This window comes from Mustela lutreola, chromosome 1 (assembly GCF_030435805.1).
Source record: "Mustela lutreola isolate mMusLut2 chromosome 1, mMusLut2.pri, whole genome shotgun sequence".
In the NCBI taxonomy this organism is placed as follows: Eukaryota; Metazoa; Chordata; class Mammalia; order Carnivora; family Mustelidae; genus Mustela; species Mustela lutreola.
The window spans coordinates 28,491,444-28,515,981 of record NC_081290.1 but is presented as its reverse complement, the minus strand read 5'-3'; the positions used below and the strand labels follow the sequence as shown (position 1 = coordinate 28,515,981).

Genomic DNA, 24,538 nt, shown 5'->3' with positions numbered 1-24,538 from the left:
CCAAAGCACCTATTGATCTTATCATGGTAGAGTCTGTAAATGACCTACGTTGGTAAATGTAGCAACAGAAAAATGTAATTTCGTAACAGGCAGTCCTTCAGGATTACAGGTAACACCAGGTGAAACAGGAGCCGCCTACGCCCTCCCCCAAGTTACCTTAGTTCCATAGAGCCTACATACAACTTCTAATTGGATAAAACATGCAGTCAACTTACAGAGGAACCCAGGTTTGGGTCCGTGCAAAGTGATTATGGAGATCTTTCCCCATTACTCACAACTAAACAGACTAAATCGTGATAACACCATTCTAGATTCGACCAGTTCTGGCAAATTGAACTTTCCATGCTGATTACTACTCCTTTAACTTTATGGAAACAGGAAATTCTTCGTTCTAAGTCTCACTTTTCACCCATTTATCCCCATTTGCCTTATTAAAAGCCTTCTGAATCTAGGTTCTGTGGGGGTGTTTACTCCCCCAGTTGGGAATGCACTGCATAACTGGAACACTCCAATGTGAATTCCAAGAGAATACTTCTAGACGGTATTGCACACCAAATTTCACTTCTGCCAAGAAATAGAAGGTTTAGAACTCCCTAAGAGGGACGGACAGTTAGTTCTTCACTGTCCCTCAAGATTGCCTAAAATAGATATACAGAAAAATACCTTTTCTGCACCCCTCCGTTCAATTGTTAACTTTCCTGTTCTCCTGTTATGTATATTATTTACAAATTTGCATAAAAGAAAAACATCATTTGCAAGCCTTACCTCAGAGTGGCAACCAGCCACCCCAGTTTTACTAGATAACGTATTTTTCTACTTGATATTCCCCCAAATACATTGAATTGCAGTGTATCTTTTTCTTTTTTTAAGCTAATCAACTCATGTTAATCCGTTTCCTACATCTTTTTAAAATACTCACTGGATAAAGCTTGAAATATTTTATATTTTGCGACAATGCTCCTGAGACATTTTTAGGGAAGCCCCTTGATTATTCTAACTCACTGCAGTGTCATGGAAAGCAGAATTATAAATACAGTGATATTTCACATTCAGAACATCCACTACTAAGTAGGGAATGCTCGAGATTAGATATGCATATATTTATTGACTGTGTTGTTCAACTCCTTAGAGAGGGCCAGTAACCCTCTTGGTAAAAACTATCATGTGGCATTATTCCAAAGTCAAGATTGCATGAGGTTTCCAGAAATTCTAAATGATATGTTTACAAGGACTAAAAATTTTTTGACATCTTTAAATAAGCTTTTTATTTTTGACCACCAGGCAGCATTTTGTGCCATTGTGATGGGAACCTAATGGCTAATGTGAAATAATGTCGTGTCATTTCAAAGGTTAATGGAAATGTAAATTGGAAACTTTAACATTGTGTAAATAAAAATAAAACTGTTTTTGAGAGAAACACATCTGGGTTAGGGTGGCTTGCTTGAAAAATTCTCTTGGCTGTCCATCATCTCTGAATAATTATTCCATTCCTCTGACTTTACCCAAGAAGACTTAACCTGAGGCAAAGATCTTTTGACAGTGATTCAGAAGGTTTGGGAAAGCAGGACTCATTAGGCTAGAGTCTGGGAAATTTCTATCCTGCCAACAGGAACAGCTCTCACCTAAAACCTGATGGAATTAAAAAATTAGCAAAACTTTCCAGACCAGTCTCCTGCTATTTTAGTTCACAGCACCCTGTCCTAACTAGCTAGGGCTTTCAAAAGCAGGTGCTACTTATACACAAAAATTCATACCTTGTGTTGCCTCTCAAAATCTGTTATGCTTAACTCACCAAATATGTTGGAATATGTTAAATGTCTTTTCTCTTTTTAAATCTCCTCTAATCCATTTTCTGAATTGTCTATTTACCCTCCTACCAAACAGGCATTAGCTAATTCATATCCTGATTGGTATTACACAGTTCTTGTAAATAAAATAATCCCTTTGTCCCTCTTGATTTTTCAGCAGGCAGAACTTCTTTAATTGCAAAGAAACATAAAATACAACATATTAATTTTCTTTTGACATAAGCATTTGCTTTCTTACATAAACAGATAATACTTTTGTATACCGACAGACCACCTGAGGAGCTAAACAGCCGGAATAAGTATTTCTGGAAACCAACAGAAATTTTAATGAAATGGGAAAGGTTTTAAAAATGCAAAGAAATGAAAGGTGGACTCTTTACTTTTATAATTCCAGTTCTTATTTTATATCAATATATGCTGCATTTTCTGACTGAGACTGCTGTTCTAATGAAACTTGAGATTTTTCTGTAGCTGCTTTTAACATTTGAAACCAAACTTTCATACAGGGTGTTGGACTGTAATCTTTCTATTAGGGATTTGATTAAAATATCCTAACTGTTTCATTAATCCCCCTTTTACATGCTACAAGTATGTGACGTTATGACTTTGCTATCTCAAAAACTGTCTGTGGACAAAATCCATGAAGCCTGTAGACTGTGATTTCTACCCATCAAAGAAGAAATAGATCTCCCTCTAAGCAGTGAATCAGCAAGAAACTGTGCAGTGTCCTCTGATTCCTGACCCTTTTACTTCTCATTGCCTTTTTTCTATTCTTATTCATTGAGTAATCATATATTCTTGTAAAATAAAAAATCCACTTACATGCAATCAAGTATGGACACATGAAATGCTTGTGCTCTCGATTTCGGGACCCAAGGATACTCCAGCAGTCACAGGACTGTGGTCTGCTTGGTATTTTTGTTAATAATGTGGCTTTGCTATAAAATAAGTTGCTGTTTTCTTTGCTCTGGTACTACAGGATTTTAAGTGTTTCTGCAAATGACAGAAAGAAAACATATTTGAAGGCCGGTGTCAAACGCCATTGGCTACCCTCACAAAAGCCGTTGTGCAGCTTCTGAAATGTAGTTTATTGCTGTAAATAAGTACAATTTATGTTAGTTTGTTTACTCTCCTAAAACTCAAATAAAAATTTTTTAATTGAAAATGCCTACATATAAAAAGCTTAGTTTGTACTATGTCCAAAAACATGCAATATTTCAGGCATATCTTTTTATAATCCTTAAAAATGTTTAGAATTCTGGATCCATCATTTCAGAGTCTATTGCAAAATTTAATACAAAGTAAAACCCCTTTACTTGGAAGAACTTCTTTGCAGTATTATCCAACAACTGGGCAAAAAGTACCAGCACTTTTCCACGAGCTTATTTCTGTACCACTTTGATTTTTGGGGGGAAAAAAAAAATTCTTTAAGATAACACGCCTTACAAACATTTGGACCTATGAAGTGTTTATATATCAGAAAAAAAGAAGAAATTAAGTCTCCTGTATTCAAAATGCTGCCTAAAATGGACTCTAATAGCATCCATTTGTGAGGTACATTATGTCAAATTTCTTTAAAAGTCTCCATTGTAAATATATTAGAGTTGGGCTATTTGTCAGTCTTTCCTAACTGGAAGACCTCCAACCTCCAAACTCACTGTCTCCCCTCAGAAATCATATGTTGGCAATAAAATAATGAACAGACTAAAGGTGTGAAGTTCATATATCCATTCATTGGTGGTTAGCAGAATAGCTTTTCAATGAGAATCTAAATTCCAGGCTAAAGACAACTTCAACATCCAGCCAGCAAAGTACCTGGAATCAGCTCGTCATCAACAAAGCCTCAGCCGTGCGGAGTTACCAAGGATTTTAGAGATGCCCTAACAATGGCTATGAGTTCCGGGAGACTACATTATACAATGGAAGAAATAAATGGCCATCCACTATTTTTAGGAAAGTAACATATATATGTCACATGTTTAAGATTTGCTGTATGAATTATAGGTAATATGAAGTTAATACAAGATAGGTATTTGTGTATCTGTGATGGAAGTAGTATCAGCTAAGGATATGGAGAAAATGGAACGCCTGTGCGCTGTTGGTGGAACTCTAAAATGGTATAGTCACTATCGAAAACTGCATAGAGGTTCCTCAAAAAATTAAAAATAGAACTACCATATGATCCAGAAATCCCACTTTGAGGTATTTATCCAAAAGAACTGAAAACAGATCTTGGAGAGATACCTGCACTTCTACGTCCATTGCAGCATTAGTCATAATGGCCAAGAAGTGCAAACAACCTGAATGTCCATTTGTGGATTAATGGACAAAGAAAATGTGGTATATACAAAAAATGGACTATTATTCAGCCCCCCAGAAAGGAAATTCTGTCATATGTTAAAACATGGATGAAACTTGAGGACATTATGGTAAGTAAAATACACTAGTTACCAAAGGACACATACTGCATGATTCTACTTACATGAAGTATCTAAAGTAGTCAGACTCTTGAAGAAGAAAGCACAATGGTGACTGCCGGGGGCTGGAGGATGAGGAAATGGGGAGTTACTGCTCAATGGGTAGAGCTTCACTGAGAAAAGATGAAAAAGTTCTAGAGACCTACTGTGTGCAGCAAGTTAACACTACTGTACTACACACTTAAAAATCAGAGATTTCATGTTATGTGTTTTTTGCTGTAAGTGAAAAAAAAAAAGAATGAGAAAAAAAAGAAAAAGAAATATAAAGTAGTACAGCCACTTTGACAAAGTTTGGTAGTTTCTTACAAAGTTAAACTTGTCACACAATATGATCCAGCAATCACATTCCTGGGCATTACCAATTTCCTTGAATAAATGAATGGGTACACAAGCGGGCACACCTACTCAATGAAATATTATGCAAGGATAAAAGAGAAATGAGTTATCAAGCCACGAGAAGACATGGAAGAACCTTAAATGCATATTGCTAAGTGAAAGAAGCCAGTCTGAAAAGATTGCATACTGTAGGATCCTAATTATATGCCATTTTGGAAAAGGCAAAACTATAAAGACATTGAGAAAACTCACTGATTGTGGGGTTCAGAGGAAGGTAGAGGAATGAACAGGTAAAGCATGAGGAACTTTTAGGGTGTCGAACTATGCTGCAAAGTGGATTCATGACACTAGGCATTTGCCAAAACACAGAACTATTCAACACAGAGTGAAAATTAATGTATGCAAATTTAAAAATCATTTAGGAAGTCAGGCAATCCCAGGAGAAATATGGATTATGTTTTAAAAAATCTAATTTCATTACAAATGTATAAAACCACCTTCCTGAAGGGGGGTCAGTACTGAGCTAAGTAAATCTGGAAATGAGTGAAGTCTCTAAGACTAAAGGCAAAAGAACTTCATGTAATTCTTTCCAAGAAGATAAAACTATTTCCCATGGATTAACAAATCAGATACTGCCATAAATGTGTGTGTGTGTGTATACACACACACGGACAGTGGATGGTGGGAGTCAAGTTTCTTATGGCTGAACTATAAATTTACAGATAAGGGTAGCAGGTTAGAATGATCCATGTGTGGGTGCCTGGGTGGTTCAGTGGATTAAAGCCTCTGCCTTCGGCTCAGGTCATGGGATGGAGCCCCGTGTCAGGCTCTCTGCTCAACAGGGAGCCTGCTTCCCCCTCTCTCTCTCTGCCTGCCTCTCTGCCTACTTGTGATCTCTGTCTGTCAAATAAATAAATAAATAAAATATTTTTTAAAACGATCCATGTAGTAATAGATTAGAGTTGAAGACATCAAGATGAACTCATGTGTAACTTAATATAGATACAGCTAATTACATAAAGAAATATTTATAGATATGTATACCTTTGTTTACATACATATATTTGTTTACATATATGTATTTCTTTGTTCTGTCAATAAAATGAACCAAGGCTTCTTGGAGAAATGGCTGATTCTAGAACCAGGCAGGAAACAGACAAAATGAGCCTGGAGCATCTCGTATTGCCAGAAAGTTAAGGAAATATAAAAAATAGATAAATACCTACCTTCAGTGACAGAGCTATGTCAATGGGACAATGGAGCCAACTGAAAACGCTCCTGATGGCCAAACCTGGAGCAACTTAAATAAGTATTACTGGCTTATAACCAAAAGGATAAAATAAATATCCATGAGTCCATATTATATAAATATGGATTAAATAAATAAATTAATTAACAAATAGAAGACACAAATCTGTGGATTTAAAAAAGGTTTAAATAGGTACTCTGACCTCGGGGGGTGGGGGGGCACAACTTCCCATTTCTTAAATATGGGCCACACCCAGTGACTTTCTTCCAAAGAGTACAAGACAGAAAAAGGAGAAATAAAGAGTAACTTCGCAGTGAGAAACTGGACAAACTATCTCAGCCAGGTGAGCAAGGTCAATGTCAAATCATAAATCCTGCTAATGGAATGTACCCTCGATATGATGTGATGCAAATGGCACTTCACCACCGTGATTTTCCTCCCCCAAACCCAGAATCCCAGTCTAAGCATGAGAAAAACATGTACGATACAGGGCTATCCTACAAAATACCTCACTCGTATTCTCCAAAACTATAAAGGTCATCAAAAACAAAGAAAGTATGAGAAATTACCACAGCAAGAGAAGCTTAAGGACACATGACAACTAAAATATGAAATCTTAGAAAAAAGGACATTAGGTAAAAACTCAGGAAATCTGACTAAACTATGGAATTTAGTTAATAACAATGTACTAACATTTGTTAATTCTAACAAATGTACCATACTTACATGTTAATAATAGGAGAAACTGGATCCCATATAGTGGGGGCTATATGGGATCTTTCTGTATTACCTGTTCAATTTTTACGTAAATCTAAAATTATTCTTTAAAAGAAAAGTCCTTTTCTATAAGAAAAAGTAAGCCATAGATTGGGAGGAAACACCTGCAAGGCATATATATGATAAAAACTTATCGGGACGCCTGGGTGGCTCAGTTGGTTGAGCGGCTGCCTTCTGCTCGGGTCATGATCCCAGCGTCCTGGGATCGAGTCCCACATTGGGCTCCTTGCTCCGCAGGGAGCCTGCTTCTCCCTCTAACTCTGCCTTCCACTCTGTCTGCCTGTGCTCGCTCTTGCTTGCTCTCTCTCTGACAAATAAATAAATAAAATCTTAAAAAAAAAAAAAAAAAAGACTTATCTCCAGGCTAGGAAGAACTCCCAAAACTCAACAGCAAGCAAACCACCCAATTTAGAAACTTAGATCCAAACAGACACTTCACCAAAGAAGAGCTACAGATGGCAAATAGCACATGAGAAGACAGTGAACACCATCGGTCGTTACAGAAATAAATATAATTAAAACCACAAGGAGATACCACTACACACTTACTCCAGTAGCTGAAATGAAGAAGGCTGACCAAACCACGTGTTAGCAGGCAGGTGGAGGGGGCGCTCGCAGACTGTGGTATGGAAATTAAAGTGGTAAAATCACTTTGGAAACATTTCACTCCTCAAAGTATTCACTCAAAAGGAAGCACATGTCCAGACAAAGGCTCACACAGGAATGCTCAGAGGATTCTGTGTTATGTAATAGCCATAAACATTTTCAAGCACCAAAATATCCTTTAACAGGTGGATAAACAAATTATGGTGAAACTCTACAACGGAATACTTCTTGACAAGAGAAAAGAATGAACTCTTGCTAATACGCAACAACACAGATGAACTCAATACTGAAAGGAGCTGGGTCAAAAGAAAATAAATGGTATATACCATATGATTCCACTAATATTAAACTCTTGAAAGGTGTGAACGCTCTACAAGTGACAGGAAGCACATCAGGGGTTGGTAGGGGTTGGGTACAGGAGCAGGGATCACAAAAGATTAGGAGGAAACTTCTGGGAGCAATCCTAACAGAGGTGATGCTTTCTTGGCTGTCAAAACCTGCCAGATTACCCGATTATACACTTTAAATATGTGAGGTTTACAGTATATTGGTGATATTTCAATACGTGGTTAAATATTCTAATAGTGATAAATAAGGTGGCAACAAGAAGAATATGTAGAGAAAGATTTTCTGCTTCTCAAAGGAGGAAAATGGAGGGTTGAAATTCAGAAGGACCAAATCAGTATAGATCTTCAACACAGTGCGTTTACATCCCAACAAACCCATCATATACTGAAAACCCTCTAAGTCAAAAATGCATTTAATATGCCTCACCGAGAGGCGCCTGGGTGGCTCAGTGGGTTAAAGCCTCTGCCTTCGGCTCAGGTCATGATCCCAGATCCTGGGATTGAGCCCCACCTCAGGCTCTCTGCTCAGCAGGGAGCCTGCTTCCTCCTCTCTCTCTGCCTGACTCTCTGCCTACTTGTGATCTCTGTCAAATAAATAAATAAATCTTTAAAAAAAAAAAAATGCCTCACCGAATGACCATCATAGCTTAACCTACTCTACCTTAAATGCTCAGAACACTTAGACTAGCTTATAGCTGGGCAAACTCATCTAACACAAAGCCTATTTTTTAATAAAGTGTTGAATACCTCAGGTAATTTATAAAATTACAGTGAAAACCAGTGTGGTTGTCCTGGTAAAAGATGGCTGTCAGTGTATCAGCTGTTTCCTTGTGACCGCCTGGGAGCTGTGGGCCTGCCGCTGCCCGATATCAGAAAAGGGTGTTGTAATGCATATTGCTAGCCCAGGAAGATCGTGTACTGCACATTGCCAGCCCAGGAAAAGATCAAAACACAAAATGTGTAAAAAAAAAAAAAAAAAAATCAAAATTCGAAGTATGGTTTCTGCTGAATGCAGGTTCCTTTAGCACCATAGCAAAGTCAAAAAAATCCTAAATCAAACCATCATATGCTGGTGATCATCTGTATTATTTGAAGTGCTAGGTTACAAACTGCTACCAGTCCATAACATAAGGAACCTGCACGGGGGTAATTCAACGACTTCCCTAAGCACACTGTTTAGTCCAACTGATTTTTTTTTCCATAATCAACATCTCTCAGTGAGAAAAGCGATATATTGATGAACACTGGCATATGTTCCTCATCTAATCCCAAACCTGTAAGAGACAGTCCCCAGACCGCAGACTGGCATTAGTCTACAGACACCTTTCGAGTAGCATGGCCTTGGTAACATGCATTTTTTTTTTTAACCCCTCAAGCCCATCTTCATCTCTATGATGAGAAACAGTAAAAACTGTTCTAAACACCTCAAACAGTCTGATGCTCTTCAGAGCGATTAAGCTTGCAAATAGCGGACATCAATGAATTATGGGTCACTGCATTATGCAGTAAGTCTTTTGAAATAAAGCAATATGGTGAAAGTAAAATGACATTTTTTATTTGTTCAGAATGCCTGTTTTTAAAGTTAAATGCAATTAAAAATGGTTTGTTTTCCAGTGAAGTTAACACCCAAAACTATTAACTTCAGTATTAAAAGTCTATCACAAAAATGGACCTATGTTTAATCTTGGCTGACATCTGGATAGTTATATATACACTATACAACGACATCCATTCTTCTTATTAAAGCATACCCTCCCGATCAGACACAGAAATGCAGGAGTAACAGTGTTACTTTCATTTTTTCCCACTCGGGTAAAAGATTTTAATCTCTGGAATTCATAAACTCATTGTTGATGCAAATTTAATTATTTTTTTCTTGTTCATATCTGAAGAGAAACTTCTTTCTCTATGGAATTTTACATTTTATAATCTTTCCTTTGAAATAGAAGAAAGATATGGAATCTCCTGAGTTATAGATGCAGCTTATACATTCTTTAAAAGTTATTTTTAAAATATTACAAATTAATCATATATATCCATAATACACATCCTTGCTATTCATATATTCCTTTAAGCAACATTCAAGTAGATTTGTGCTTTGTACGTTTACATTACTTTACAGTCTATTTTTAGCTTTCAATAAAACTGTATATCTATAAAGATTTCTCAAATATTTAATAAACGAGGCAAAACAGCCATTATGAAAATATAAACTGCTATCACAGCTTTTTCATCTCTCGTTTTTTATGCATTTCCTGTCAACCATGTCATTTCCTGTTCTTTAGGGAAGCAGATACATTTTTATCTCTGTAATCCCAACACTGCTGCTTTCTCAGCACAGCAAAACAGTCAGTATAGCGCAGGTGCTCTGAACACACAGTATTCACTCAGTCGCATCTGGGGTAGCCGTAGAGTCTGATAGTGTTGGTATCCACCATTTCCAGTTATTTCAACTGCAGGACCACCTTAAAACACAAAGTTGGGGGGGAAGGGGATCAGGTTATTCCAGAATGATGCCCACGTCTGCTTAATGAAATGCTCTGAAATCTCTGAGAGCTAGACAAGTGATAACAAGCAAGTACAATGCACAGTAACCGATGGTGCAGGCCTGCCAGGATCCACGGCTCAGACTCAGCTAACATTCGTATGAGTCTCTACCACACATGCTCAGACATTGAGCCCCATCCAGAAGCAAGCCAGGCTACCCGTGTGGCTACAAGGCATGTGGACTAGTCACCATGGCACTAAAATGACTGAGTAACTGCAGACGGAAGCTGAATACTCCAGGGTTTCAGAAAGGTAGGCTGGGGGGCACCTGGGTGGCTCAGTGGGTTGAACCTCTGCCTTTGGCTCAGGACGTGACATCAAGTTCCTGGGTCCTCTAAGTACGGGAGACAAAATATGGCTTGTAGTTACGACAAAATCACGTAAAAGCCAATGAGTGACTGAAGATTTTATATATACAAAGGGTTGACTAAATAAAACTGCTGCTGTCAGAAAGAAATAAAAATAGCTCTCTGTATACATGTGTTTCTTTCATAATCGCTCAGCACTGGGCACCCAGGTGGCTCAGTCTGTTAAGTGTCTGCCTTCAGCTCAGGGCACGACCCCAGAGTCCTGGGATTAAATCCTGGACTGGGCTCCCTGCTCAATGAGGAGTCTGCTTCTCCCTCTCCCACTTCCCCTGTTGTACACACTCTCTCTCTGTCAATAAATAAATAAAATCTTTAAAAAAAAAAAGATTGCTCAGCATCTTCTCTAGTGATCTGTTCCCCAGTGATCAATGTCAGATATTCTAACCAACTTCTATTGCCCCTGCCCAACCTTCTTAGCCATACATTTTTTTTTTAATGCAAGACTTGAACTCACAACCCTGAGATCAAGACCTGAGTTAAGATCAAGTGTCGGATGTTTAAGTGACTCAGTTACCTGGGCACCCTGGTTCTACTATTTTTTTTTTTTTTAAGATTTATTTATTTATGTATTGATTTTCAGGGACAGTGTGAGAGCATAAGCAGGGTGAAGGGTAGAGGGATAGGGAGAAGCACACTCTCCATTGAGCAGGGAGCCTGATGTGAGGCTCGATCCCAGGACTCCAGGATCATGACCTGACCTGAAGGCAGACGCTTAACCAACTGAGCCACTCTCAGGTGCCCAATGCTGAGCAATCATGAAAGGAACACACATGTACAGAGACAGTTATTTTTAATTTTTTTCTGACAGCAGCAGTTTCTACTGTTTAAATAGGATTTTTCTGATTAAAGAAACACTGAGAATGATTCCTGTTATTTAGTCAATCCTTTGTATGTGTAAAGTCTTTAGTCACTCATTAGTTTTACTTGATTTTGTCCTAACTACAAGCCACATTTTGTCTTCCCTACTTAGAAGATTATAAAAGCAATTCTCTTTGGGCCGTTAAAACTTTCTAAAAAAGATTTTATTTATTTATTTGATGGAAAGAGAGCACAAGCAGGGGGAGCAGCAGAGGGGGAAGCAGGCTTCCCACTGAGCACCGAGCCTGATACAGGGCTCAATCCCAGGTACCTGGAATCGTGATCCAAGCCGAAGGCAGATGTTCAACCAACTGAGCCACCCAGGCATCCCTTACTTGTGCATTTAAATAAGATACTCTTTTCTTTAAAATCATGACTACTCATAATAATCATAAAAACACTTCAGGATCAACTAATTTCACAGCCCCAAGGTAAAAATTTTATTTTAATCATTAATAAGCACCAAGGCAAAAAAAAAAAAAAAAAAAAAATAGAGCTGTTAGAACACCACCATTATTCTATCAAAAATAACTACTTGATAAATTATGCTCAAAACTAAGTAGTTATAATTATAAATTATAATATCTAAAACTAGAGATACAGAATATATCAACAAGGTATTTTCTCTGCTTAACACATCAGGAATAAAAGAAATATAAAAAGTCAATTATGAGCTTTTCTTCTAGTGTTCGAAGAGTATCCATCAAACAAGATATTTGTTCGATTTTTATTGATTTTTATCGAACATATCGATCTTTATCAATTTTTTTGAATAATTTAAAACACACAACAAAATTAAAACAAATACCTTATTAGCTGCTTCCAAGGAATTTATTAGATTCTGCAGCTCTTCTTTACTCATTTCAACAGAATATGGTTTGACTTCGCCATTTTCTTTTATGTCTAGATGAAGGTTTAAAAGCGGCATTTGTAAAGTAGCAATCTTGTCACTAGACAGTGCAAGCTGTTTAAAATGAAGAAAACAGTAATTAATAAGTAGTAAAAAAGACTACATTAAATAGGCATCAGAGCTTATTAACAATACATTTTAAGAAAAGAATACTGGGGGCGCCTGGGTGGCTCAGAGGGTTAGAGCCTCTGCCTTCGGCTCAGGTCATGATCTCAGGTCCTGGGATTGAGCCCCGGGATCGAGCCCTGCAACCGGCTCTCTGCCTGTCTCTGCTTACTTGTGATCTCTGTCTGTCAAATAAATAAATAAAATCTTTAAAAAAGAAAAGAAAAGAATACTTCTGTTTGCTGTCAAGTACAGGAAAAGGTGGAAGAAATAAAGAAACCCATGCCAAACCAGCACAAATATAAAGAACGGACAGAGAAAGGATGATGAGAGAGGAAGACAACTAAGGAAAGGAAAACCAGGCAAAGTTTGTAGTAGAAGCGGAAATCCAAAGCACAGTTATGGGTGGGAAGGAAGTACTGAATGGACCCCCAGTGTGTCAGAACACCGAGAATTCTTAAACTTGAAGAAGTGTGGAGATACCAAGAGGATGAAAGTCCATGAACAAAGATAAAACTAAAAACACTGGTAAACCTTGTGCAATGAAGATACTTAATTTAAAATCAGCCAATTTGGGCGGGCCAGTTAGCTCAGCTGGTTAAAGCGTGGTGCTAATAAAATCAGCCAATTTTCTGCTAACCTTGATAAGTATGTTATCAAGATACCATTTTTAATTACAGCCACTCAGCAAAAACACTCAACATTTACTCCACTTCCTATTTTCTGTCTAAAGAGAATCCTAGAGGAAACGAAAGAACCAAGTATTTATGATACTAATAATTTTTGAAACAAACACGACAGCTTCATTGGCATATGGCAAAGGGAAAATCAATTTTCCTGGAATCTGAGGTAAAAAACCACAATACCTGAATCTTCAAAGTGCTACCACTTGAAAAAATTTACTTGTACCTTTACAACCTGATAACGAACTACACTTCCCTAACAAACGTCCTCAGAGTGCACATACTACAGAATCAAATCCTTACATACCTACTTCATTCTCTCTTCAAAAACCAGGACTCATAATATCTGAGGTCTGAAGTACCAAAGATAGTCTACCCTATAGATAATCCTCCTTCTCAGTGTGTCTAGTAAGTGCTTTCTCAGTTTATGCTTGAATACGACCAATGGTGAACATGCTACCTCAAGAAGTGGTTAAAAAAAATCTTCAGATACTGACAGCTGTAAAAAAAGTTCTCCTTATGCTGAAGGTGAACTCATCTTATTGGAAACCATATACCTTAGACCTTAGCCTTTGAAGCCACACAGCATGTATCAACTCCTCAACTACAGAGATAACTTCAAAGATAAGTTCTTCAAAGATAAGTGTAATTTTTCCACTAAAGTTTCTCTTTTCTGGATACAGGGTCCCAAGTGTTTCAAAAAACCTTCATGTACCATAATTTTAAGTTCCTGTTCATTCTTTTTTGGTTTGGCTCCAATTTGTTTAAGTATCTCTAACTTTGGCAGCCAAAAATAAAAGTATTACTAAATTAAATTAACTAAAAAGACTTAATGAATGAAAACAGAATTAGAACTACCCATTGCTTCAAACACTACATTTCTACCAATAGAAGACTGAATCATTATACTGCTGACTCAGGTCACATTTGGCAAATCAAAACAACTAAATATTTTTCAGACAAATTACTTTTGGCATATCTCTCAAATTCTTTTATATTAAATTGGTTTTCCTTAAATAAAAATCCTCTACCTAGGTTATCTCTGCTCAGTTTATTTTGCTTCATTTGGTCCATCACTGTAATTTGCTATAAAATAATTTTCAACTTTGATTGTATTATATTAATATTTAACATATCTCAGATTTGATAAGCATAATATTCATGAAAGAATATTTGTTGAAGAAGTTTGGGCCAAAACCAGAATCACAGAGACCTCCTTCCTGGCTAACACAAATTCACCTGTTTTTGTTATTCATCCAGCTATGACCCATTTAACTCTCTGATTTGTCCACATTTTTCTCCACTATATCCTCAAAGACAATATGAGGCACTTATCATGCTGAAATGAAGAAAGACAATGTGTTTCAGCACTACCTCCTCATCTAGATCTAGGTAACCTATATAGCATGGAAAGTTGGTCTGAAATTGTTCCTTATGAATCCTACAGACCATGAGTCTCTTTTCAAAATATTTGTCAAGTGCTCTTTTAACAGCACATTATATATTTTCCCCCTGGAGGCAGAATCGCATTTACAGGAAGACTATAAAGTCTAGAAAGTTCTAGCCAAAAACAGATGTTGAATACATACTACTCCACTACTCAAGATATTTAATGATTCACAGCTCTAGTAAATTAAATTTATTACCAATGTAATATTTTTACATATTATATGGATGTTTATACTGTATTAAGATAAAGTAAAAATGCAATTTTTTGACAATGTTTTCTTAAAATAATAGAAATTTTAGATGTATATTATGAAAAAGAATAAACATTTCTATTCAAAAAATTAGGTAAAAAGCATCATGCCCATAAACAGATTCTCACCTTTAACTGCCAATCAAAATCCTGTAGCTGTGCAGAAGAAATGTCAACTATTTCTTCTAACAGAGCCTGCTTGATTTCATCTTTCCTACTTTTTAAGCATTTCATGACAGCTTGTTGATGAAATGAATTCAACTGATTCAACTGCTGAAATATCTATGAAAATAAAAATAAACAGAAAATAAGTGAGTGTCTTTTTGTTTAAAATATAAACACAGCTCCTCTCCCCTTTCATAAAATCTTTTAAATGACAGTTTTAAAAAAATGTGTATATATATATATATATATATATATATGTTTTTATCTCTGTGAAAAGAGTAAGATGAGAATGCATAACTAACAAACAAGCAATTTTAACAAATTTTTGTAAAACAGAAATGAAAAGCACTGACTGATGAAGTAGCATAGAAGCAAAAACCACTAAAGCTGATAGAGATATTTTAATATCAGACAATGTAGCCTTTAAGGCAAAAAGTGTTATGAGAAATAAATAATGGCCCAAGGGCCATTCAATAGAAAGAACAATCATAAATTTGTGTGCACCTAATAACAAAGCTTCAAAATACATAAAGCAACACAACTTGGTAGAACTAAAAGGAGAAATGGATAAATCTACCTTCGTAATTAGAATGTTAACACATCTCCCAGTAACTGACAAAAAAAGACAAAAAAATTAGTAAAGATAAAAAACTTAAAAACACTATCTTTCTTAAACCTAACTGACATATAGAACATTGTGTTCAATAACTACATTATACATATTATTTCAAAAGTATATGGAACATTCATTCACCAAAATGAACCATATGATGAGCCATGTAGCTAATCACAAGATTTCAAAGAACTGCAATCAAATTATTTGTTTTTTTCTCCACAGTGTAATTAAATCATAACTGATAAAAAAATTCCAAATACTTGAAAATTATGCAACACAGTAACACAGTACTATGAAAGAAATAAAAATCAATCTTACATAAACTCTTCCAAGAATAAGAGAAAAAATACTTCCTAATTCATTTTATTAGACCAGAATAAAACCTGACATCCTGACAAGGACATAACAGAAAAGAAAAGCTATGGGCCAATATTGGAAAAAAAAAAAAAAAAAAAAACAGATACAAAAATCCTAAATAAAATACTGGCAAATCAAATTTAGAGATCATAAAAAGATAATACATCATGACCAAGTGGTATTTATTCTGGCAATGCAAGGTTAGTTTAGCTTTTAAAAATCCAATGAAAGACACCACATCAACAAAATAAAGGAGAAAAAAAATAACAAATTTAGAGAAAAAGCATTTAAATAAAATTCAATACCTATCAATGGCAACAATTTCAGCAAAGTAGGAACTGTAGGAAACTTCTTTAATCTAATAGTTGATATCTAGAAAATCATACAACTAACATAATAAATAATAAAATAGTGAATACATTCTCCCTAAAGTCAGGAATAAGACTGCTTTTTTTTTTTGTTTTTCAACACTGTTTTAAAGGTGTCAGCCAGTGCAATAAGGTAAGGGAAAAAAGATATTAAAATGTAAAAAATGTAAAATGTAAAAAAGAAAATGACTTATACCAAGAAAATTTAAACCAAAAATTTTTTTTAAATTTTTACCACTTTTTAATGGTATACCAAAAAAAAAATTTTTTTAAGTTTTATAAGCCATTAAATAATAAAATTTTTAAAAACTGTTAATCATGGGGTAAAGATATAAAAATTGATGGGGTTTCTACAAAATAGCAATAAACAACTAGAGAACAAAATTTAAAAACATCAAATATATCAATTACTTGGAAATAAATCTAACAATATATTTGTAAGATCTCTATATTAAAAGCTACAAAATGTTAGAGAAACTGAAGTAATCCAAATTAATGGAATGTTATACCATGTTCATGGATTGTGAGTATTAATATTAAGCTGTAAATTCTTCCCAAAATGATCTAGAGATTCAGTGCAATCCCATGCTAGGAACTTAATTATGTCACTCCAAAATTTCTACATTGCAATCCTAACCTTCACTGTGATATTTAAAGATGGGGCCTCTGAGAAATAGTTTAATAGGTCATAAGGGTGGGTTAGTGATGATAGGATTATTACCCCTATAGAAAGAGGAGAACATGCTTCTGTCCCTCCCCCACCAATGTGAGAAACAAAACAAGCAGGTAGTCTGCAGCCAGGAAAAGGGCTCTCAACTGGGCATCAAATCAGTCAGCACCTTTATCTTGGACTCAACAGCCTCGAGTATTGTGAGAAATAAATTCTTGTTGTTTAAGCCACCCAGTCTATAATATTTTGGTATGGCAACCCAGCAGGTTTTTTGGTTGAAATTGACAAGATGGTTTTAAAATGTACATGTAAATACAGAGAAGCCAGAAGAGCCAAAGCAATCTTGGAGAAACATGAAGTTGAAGGTCTTCTATTACCAGATACAAGACTTTATGTAACACAGCTTTAATTCTACAGTAATTAAGACAGTATAGTAATGAGAAATATACACAAATAAACAAATGGAGCAGAATAAAGAGTCCAGATACAGGGGTGCCTGTATTTGAGTATGTGAGTGTGTGTGTGTGCGTGCGTGTGTGTGTATCTATATATACATGTATATTCACTGTATGTATATATGTGTGTGTATATAATATATATTCACTGTATGTATATGTGTATATATGTATACATGTATATATGTGTGTATATACATGTAGGTGTGTATATATGTATATATACACATGTGTATATATATGTATATATACACATATACATATACATACAGTGACCTAATTTACAACAAAGGTTGCTCAGAAACTCTGTGGGAGCAAGGACAGTCATTTCAATAAACAGTACTGAGTCAACTGGCTACTGATGTGAAAAAATGTGAACTTGACCCTTACTCCACACACAAGTATTAATTCAAAATGCATCAGTAACATAAATGTGAGAGCTTCTAGAAGAAAACTAACACACACACCTTCATGACTTTGGCACAAATACTTCTTAAACAGGACCTTAATAGCACTAAGCACCAAAATAAATACTGACAAAGCTGGACTATTAAAATTCAGAACTTCTCTTCACAGAAAGACACCATGAAGAGTGAAAAGGCAAGCCACATAAAGGGATTAGATACTTAAATAAATCTAACAAAGAACTCCCACCCAGAATACCATCCAAATCAAATGAATATACATAACTACATTTTTTTTAAGAGTAGGCAACCTATACAAACTGTCAAAATAATATTTGACCAAGGTACAAAAGCAATTCAATAAAAAGATACTCTATGACCTATAATTTCATGTCAAGATGTCTAGCCAAGAAAAGTTGGCAAATATGTGGATAAGGAGACATGTACAAAATGTCTATAGAAGTACTATGCATTGAAGAGGTAATGATCTAATAGTTCATCAGGAGGGGGCCAGAAAAATAAGTCCTGCTAATTCCTATCATCAAATACTATAAGAGTTAAAATACATGAACCAGATCTACATTTACCAACACTGATAAGTCTAAAATACAACATTTCATAAAAAAATCACAAAGGGATACATGTTATCAATTACAAGTTACATGTCTAAACAGCGTAAATAATTGTATATATTGCTTACAATGCCAATATTCATACAATATAGAATACAGAACATGTACACCAACTTCACAAGTAGTGAAGGGGAAGAGTGCCATGCCCAGGTGGTATTTAGGTTTATCTGTAATGCCTTGTTTCTAAAACAAACACACAAACCTGTAAGGCATAAAGATATTAACAACTGTTTAATTGTGATAATGGGAGTGTAGGTGTCAGTTATGCAACTTTTAGGGTTTTTTTCTACATGATTTAAATGTTGTCACAATTTTAAGAACACAAACAACCAGAACTATTAAAAAAAAAAAAAAAAAGTACTTCCACAATCAGATTTGCCTATTCACAATTATAAGGTTTCTTGTTGTAATGTAATATATAATTACTGGTGGCACCTGGGGATCTCAGTCAGTTTAAGTATCTGCCTTCAGCTCTGGTCATGATCCCATGGTCCTGGGATTTGACCAAATCAAGCTACCTGCTCAACCAGCAGTCTGCTTCTCCCTCTCCCTCTCCCCTTTTCCTCCTCCACCCCCATCCCACTCCTGATCTCTCATGTTCTCTCTCTTGCTCAAATAAATGAATAAAATTTTTTTAAAAAGGTATAAATATACACTTACTGATGATGACTCTTATATAATATAGTGCCTTCAAGACCAGTTTAGAAAAACCTGAAAACTATTATTTATTATAAGGTATAGAAAATTGGAGTGAAGTTACCTCTTCATCAGATAAATTTTTACCAACTACAGCTTTGAAAAATTTGGTAATATCTTCTAGAACATTCTTCCATTCTGCTGAATCCCAAAAACTGTGATAATCCTGATGGAGAGGATAAGCTCGGCCACAAATGCCATCAATTATTTTGTGAAGAAGCTAGAGAGAAAAAGAAATAAATGAATTACTAGTAAACTTATAAAAAAGATTTATCTTCCTTGTAGGAAACAAATACAGTTGGGACAAGCTCATGTTATCTGCAAAGCAGCTTGAGGTTGAAATATAACTATTTTTAACATTATGTTAATTAAAAATCAAGGCTCCAATAAAAATCACAGACTTTCTATAATCTTGTCCATCTTCAGAGGCTAAAATAATTTCATAGATACACTGTTATTTGCCCAATATTCATGAAAGAAGATGGCGAATATAAAGGTTTCAGCTTGGTATTAGACATTGTATTTATACCAATAATCTAAAAAAAAAGTATGACTTTCAGTCTGAAGTTTTTTTTAGCATAGATCAATAAATGTCATTTCCCTTTACTTCCATTTTTACAGAATTCATACTCACTTCTTTTGGTCTATTTCAAGACAGTGGTCAGTACCTTTCTTTTTCTTTTTTTACATTCTTTTATCTCTACACTACCGTAGCATCAGCAATGGAAATCCTAACATATATATAACTGAATATAGTTATTAACACTGAATTTTGGAATAAAACTGTCTAGTTTGAATATTAGTTTCACCACTTAACTAGTTTGATCATGTTATTTACATGTTCTGTGCCTGTTTTCTCATGTATAAAATGAGAATATCACCTACCCCCATTATGTTGTAAGGATTAAATGAGTACATGCAAATCATTCGGCACATTCCTGGCATGTATAAAACACTTAAACATTTTGCCAGCCATTGTCATATTTCTTCTTATTATTATTATCACTATTACCACTACTACTACTGGTATCATGTTCCATGTCTTTAACATATATTAACTGAGCACCTACTATGCCAGCACTATTCTAGATAAATGATTGATATGGTTTTCTTTTTTTTTTTTAATAAGATTTTATTTATTTATTTGACAGAGAGCAAGATCACAAGTAGCCAGAGGCAGGCAAAGAGTGAGAGAGGAGGAAGCAGGCTCCCTGCTGAGCAGAGAGCCTGATGTGGGGCTCGATCCCAGAACCCTGGGATCATGACCTGAGCCGAAGGCAGAGGCTTTAACCCACTGAGCCACCCAGGCGCCCCTGGTTTTCTTTTCTAGGGGTTATTTGTGTCTTGTAAAAGAGTATCTGAACCCAAATAATTTGGAAATAATTTAAAGTCTTATAACTCTTTTCCCCTGAACCATATTCTACTCCATTTTGAGCAATAACTCTTTCTATATAACACCACAGATATCAGAATAGAAATGAGAAACTGGTAACCCACTTCTGAGTGATGGCTAAGGCACTATATGAGATTTTTTAAATACCATAAATCAATGAACATTCTTAATTTGAAATTCAGTCAAAATTCTCTACATATACCCCATGTTATCCCAAGAACTAAAGCAAAAACCAGAACTCTAACTAAAAAATAAAAGTGCTATCTTTTTGGAATACAAATGTCTTTACTCATTCATTCATTCACTTATATATGTTTGTATTCATATATACAAATATGTAATGAGCACTTTATTCAACTGTTAGACAAGTTAATAGAGATACCAAGCAAGAACAGCCATTAATAACTATCATTTACGGAGCCCTGAGTACCAAGCACTGTGCTCATCCTTACGACCCCATGAGGTTAAGTGCTGTCATTTTACAAATGAGAAACTGCGGATAAAAAAAAGTAAGATTCTACCATAGAGTTTTAGTCCATCAGAGAAAAGCAAACATACAAATACATAAATGCAATTTAGAATGATTGGAGGTATATTATAAGTTTATAGAAGCTACAAAAGAGCAGAGAGAGGAAACATAGAAAGGGTTCTTTTAAAACGATGAGTCTTAAATGGAAGAGAAGGCCATTTCTAGTCCCAAGCAACAGCATATGCATAGAATGGAAATGTAAAATCACTTGTTCAATTTGAAAAAAGACAGGATACAAGACTGGAGAGGTGAGTGGAAGCCAAATCATAAAGAGCCCTGTTTACAGTGTCCAGGCTTTTTAATTATTTCCACAGGAAAGCAACCTACTCAAATATTTGTCTTATTTTTCCAAAAATTTGCCAACAAGTTAGGAAAGAAAAGGAAAGAGAGATGGTGAGACCAAAGGCCCTCTGCCTTCAGTTTATCAGGAAGAAATCAGGGGTCCCTAAATAATTGAGGACACTCAAAATGGAGGCAGTACAGAGGTGGAAGAGACACAAAAAGGAGGCAGAACCAACCAAGGATGATACTCAGAATTTTAGGTTGAGTGGCTGGGTGAATGGTGGTGCCCCAAACCAAAAATGAAAAATGAAGCTATAACCAGAGGAAGAGTAGTGGGTGGGGGGGTGAGGAGTTCAGCCCAGGACACACTGAATTTGAGATACGTGGGGTGTTATCTCAGCAGAAGCCTGACACTCAGGGAAGAGATCTTTGGCTAGATGCAGAGATCTAGGTGTCATCAACCTACACGGTGGGAAAGGTTATGGACCTTATCGAAAAAGTAGGTACAAAGAAGACAGGGGCAGAAGGCTAACACAAAGGCTCACAGTCAATAGATCTGAACACACACGTTCCACCTTTGCCACTTAGTTTGACAACCTCGGGCCCATTACTCCAACTCTCTGCTAACATTTCAGTTTCCGCACTCATAAAAACACAGAAGAGAGTTAAGACAGGGTATTTTTGATCCTGATAAGAATTAAGTTTCTTCCCTTCTATCTCCCCCACACTTTCCCACTATAAATAGAATAAAGGAAAAAAGAAGACCTATATGTGGGGCTTATAAAAGCCACCTACCACATACCCCTCTATCACATTATGTAGGCAAAGCCCCCAAACCCACTTTTCGCCCACTGTGACTGGATGAGAATTGGGACTTACTCAGTGGTGCCTATCCCTGACACTGAAGGCCATCCCACCAAAGCTTGGCACCCGGAGTAACTGCCCCCATGGTTAAGCAGATCTTAGCATGCATTAATTCCTTCCCTCGGTAAACACTGATCAAGAACCCACCTTGAGCCAAACAGAACTCTCAAGCACTCTTTATAAGGATATAAAACGAAGTAACTACCCTGAAGGAGTTCAGAATAAGAGAGACCAGAGAGCACGCCAACCAGTCAAGAAGCTGTGTGATGAGACCTGCATTGCTGTGGGACAGAGGAGAAGGAGTAAACATATTTACGTATCAATTACAACAGAATGAGTTAGTAGGCTGACTTCTCAGGACAAACAGAAACACAGCTCCCAGAGCTAATGCTGAAGCTCAATTTTGCATATATTGCTTTCTTTTAGGGACAGACAGATTTCCTTCAGGTCTTTCCTTCTTTTCGAGGGGGGAAAAACCCACTTCTCAGTCAGATTTTCCTCTTAGAGAAACCACTGGGTTTTCTCTTCCTTTCACCATCCAGTCACAATACTTGTTAGACATAACTACTCTCTCCACATTTGATTTTTCAAACTCCATATGCCAATGCCTTTGGTATTGAGGCTAAACACAAAAGCATGGCACACATAAAGACTTGAGCCACCTGACTTCCTGCTCACCTATGCAGTCTTAGTCTCCCTGCTCTGCTCACTCCAAATTTCAGCCTCTAAAAAAATTACAGCAGGTCCTAAAACCTGTGGAGGCTGGTTTCCTTCCCCTAGACTTGTAGCTGCTATTCCTCTGCCTAGAACACTTTCCTTCTAGCTTGTCTGGTTCCTACTCATCCTTCAGAACTCAACCTAGAAATTTAGATGTTCCTTTTCTGCAAAGCTTCTCCCCACCCCCTCAAATCCGGAGTACTCCCTGTCCCACAAGCTCACTGCTGGTTAATTCAGTTTGGTTTCCTTATTAGAGAGCAAGTTCCACAGGGGCACAGGCTGTATCTCCTTCACCATTTCATCTTACACCAGCCATATGGGCACTCAGCACAACGCAGACTTCAGTGCAAAGCTGGCCCCATTAATGAACAAGGCTGTTTCTCCCAGATCCGCACAATCAGGTTCCTTCTCAGGCTCAGGGTGTCAGTGTCTATGTCACATCTTGAGGGAAAGGCTACCTTATACCACGTTACCTAAAGTAAGTGGCCCCGTTATTGGCCCCACCAATAACGGGGCCACTAGGTCACTAGCTTTGTCCCCAGCACCTAGCACTGTGCCTGGTGCACAGGGAGAGTGAAGGTGCGTAGTGTATGAATGAATAAATTGACAGGCTCCACGATGTAAGATTTTAAACACTATGGTGGTGACTTCGTTCCCCATCCCAGAGTCACAGAGTCGCGGGCCGCACTAGGGAGGGAGCTGACCAGCCGTCCCCACCCGGGTCGAGCATGGCCCGTAGCAAGTCAGGTCGGAAAAGCCCCTCGAGGGGCAGCTCCGAGCAGGGGCGCGGAGGTGCCGCTAAAAGCCTCGGCCTCCTCAGTTCTCCAGGGGAAGCAGGGGGCCGGACACCCGTCATCACACCCATTCCCGGATCCCTGCCCTGGACAAGCCTGGGTGACCCCTGCGAAGACTTCGCGAACAAACCGGGCCGGACCTGCAGGCCATCCCAGAGCCTCGCCTGCCACACCGCCTGCACTCTCCTCACCTGCGGGCCCAGCTCGGCTGGAAGCTTCTGCAGCTGCCACAAGGGCGTCCCCTCTTCCGGCTCCATCCCAGTACCGAGCAGAACCTCGGTCACATGATACGGCCCGGTAGCGCCTTAGAGCCGCGGCTTACCCACGTGACTCTCTCGGGGGGCGGGGCTGGGCGTGGAGACGCTGGAGCCCTTGTGCGCATGCGTAGAGGCACAGCTACCGCTTTCCCTGTAACTAAGGAAAATCCCCTTCTCTCCCGGAGTAACTTTTCTGAACACAGTTGTAACAGTGAAGGCAAATTTGCAGATCCTCAGAGCAGTTTGCAACTTTGTTCAGAGTTCTATAGAACTTTCCCTGCACTCCGTTGAAAGCCAACTAATAAAAGTAACCGTGTTTTGAGCTCAGGGCCACTGTCCCTGAGTTTTGGCAAACGTCTACTAAAGTATTCTGGTTTGGAAGGTTAAGTAAGGGTTTACCTGTGTGCAATATTCTTCATATAGATTATTTTAAGAAGAAGGTACTGTTCTCATGCCCATTTCCAAATAACAAACACGATCAGAGAAGTCAGGAGAATTGTCAGATTTAGCAAATAAAAAGATGGGAGTGCTCAGTTAAATCCGAAATTTCAGATAAACAACAAATAATA

General features: G+C 37.1%; 1 protein-coding gene across 1 annotated transcript; it reads right to left on the bottom strand.

Moving 5' to 3' along the window:
* Positions 1–9,133: 9,133 nt before the first annotated feature.
* Positions 9,134–24,054, bottom strand: COMMD8 (COMM domain containing 8). The gene is made up of 5 exons (XM_059162154.1): positions 23,904–24,054; positions 19,198–19,353; positions 14,900–15,052; positions 12,182–12,337; positions 9,134–10,065 (listed from the first exon to the last, which is right to left on the bottom strand). The coding sequence occupies exons 1-5, from the start codon at positions 23,967–23,969 to the stop codon at positions 10,045–10,047; spliced, it is 552 nt and encodes a 183-aa protein (XP_059018137.1). The 5' UTR covers positions 23,970–24,054; the 3' UTR covers positions 9,134–10,044.
* Between the last annotated feature and the right edge of the window lie 484 nt (positions 24,055–24,538).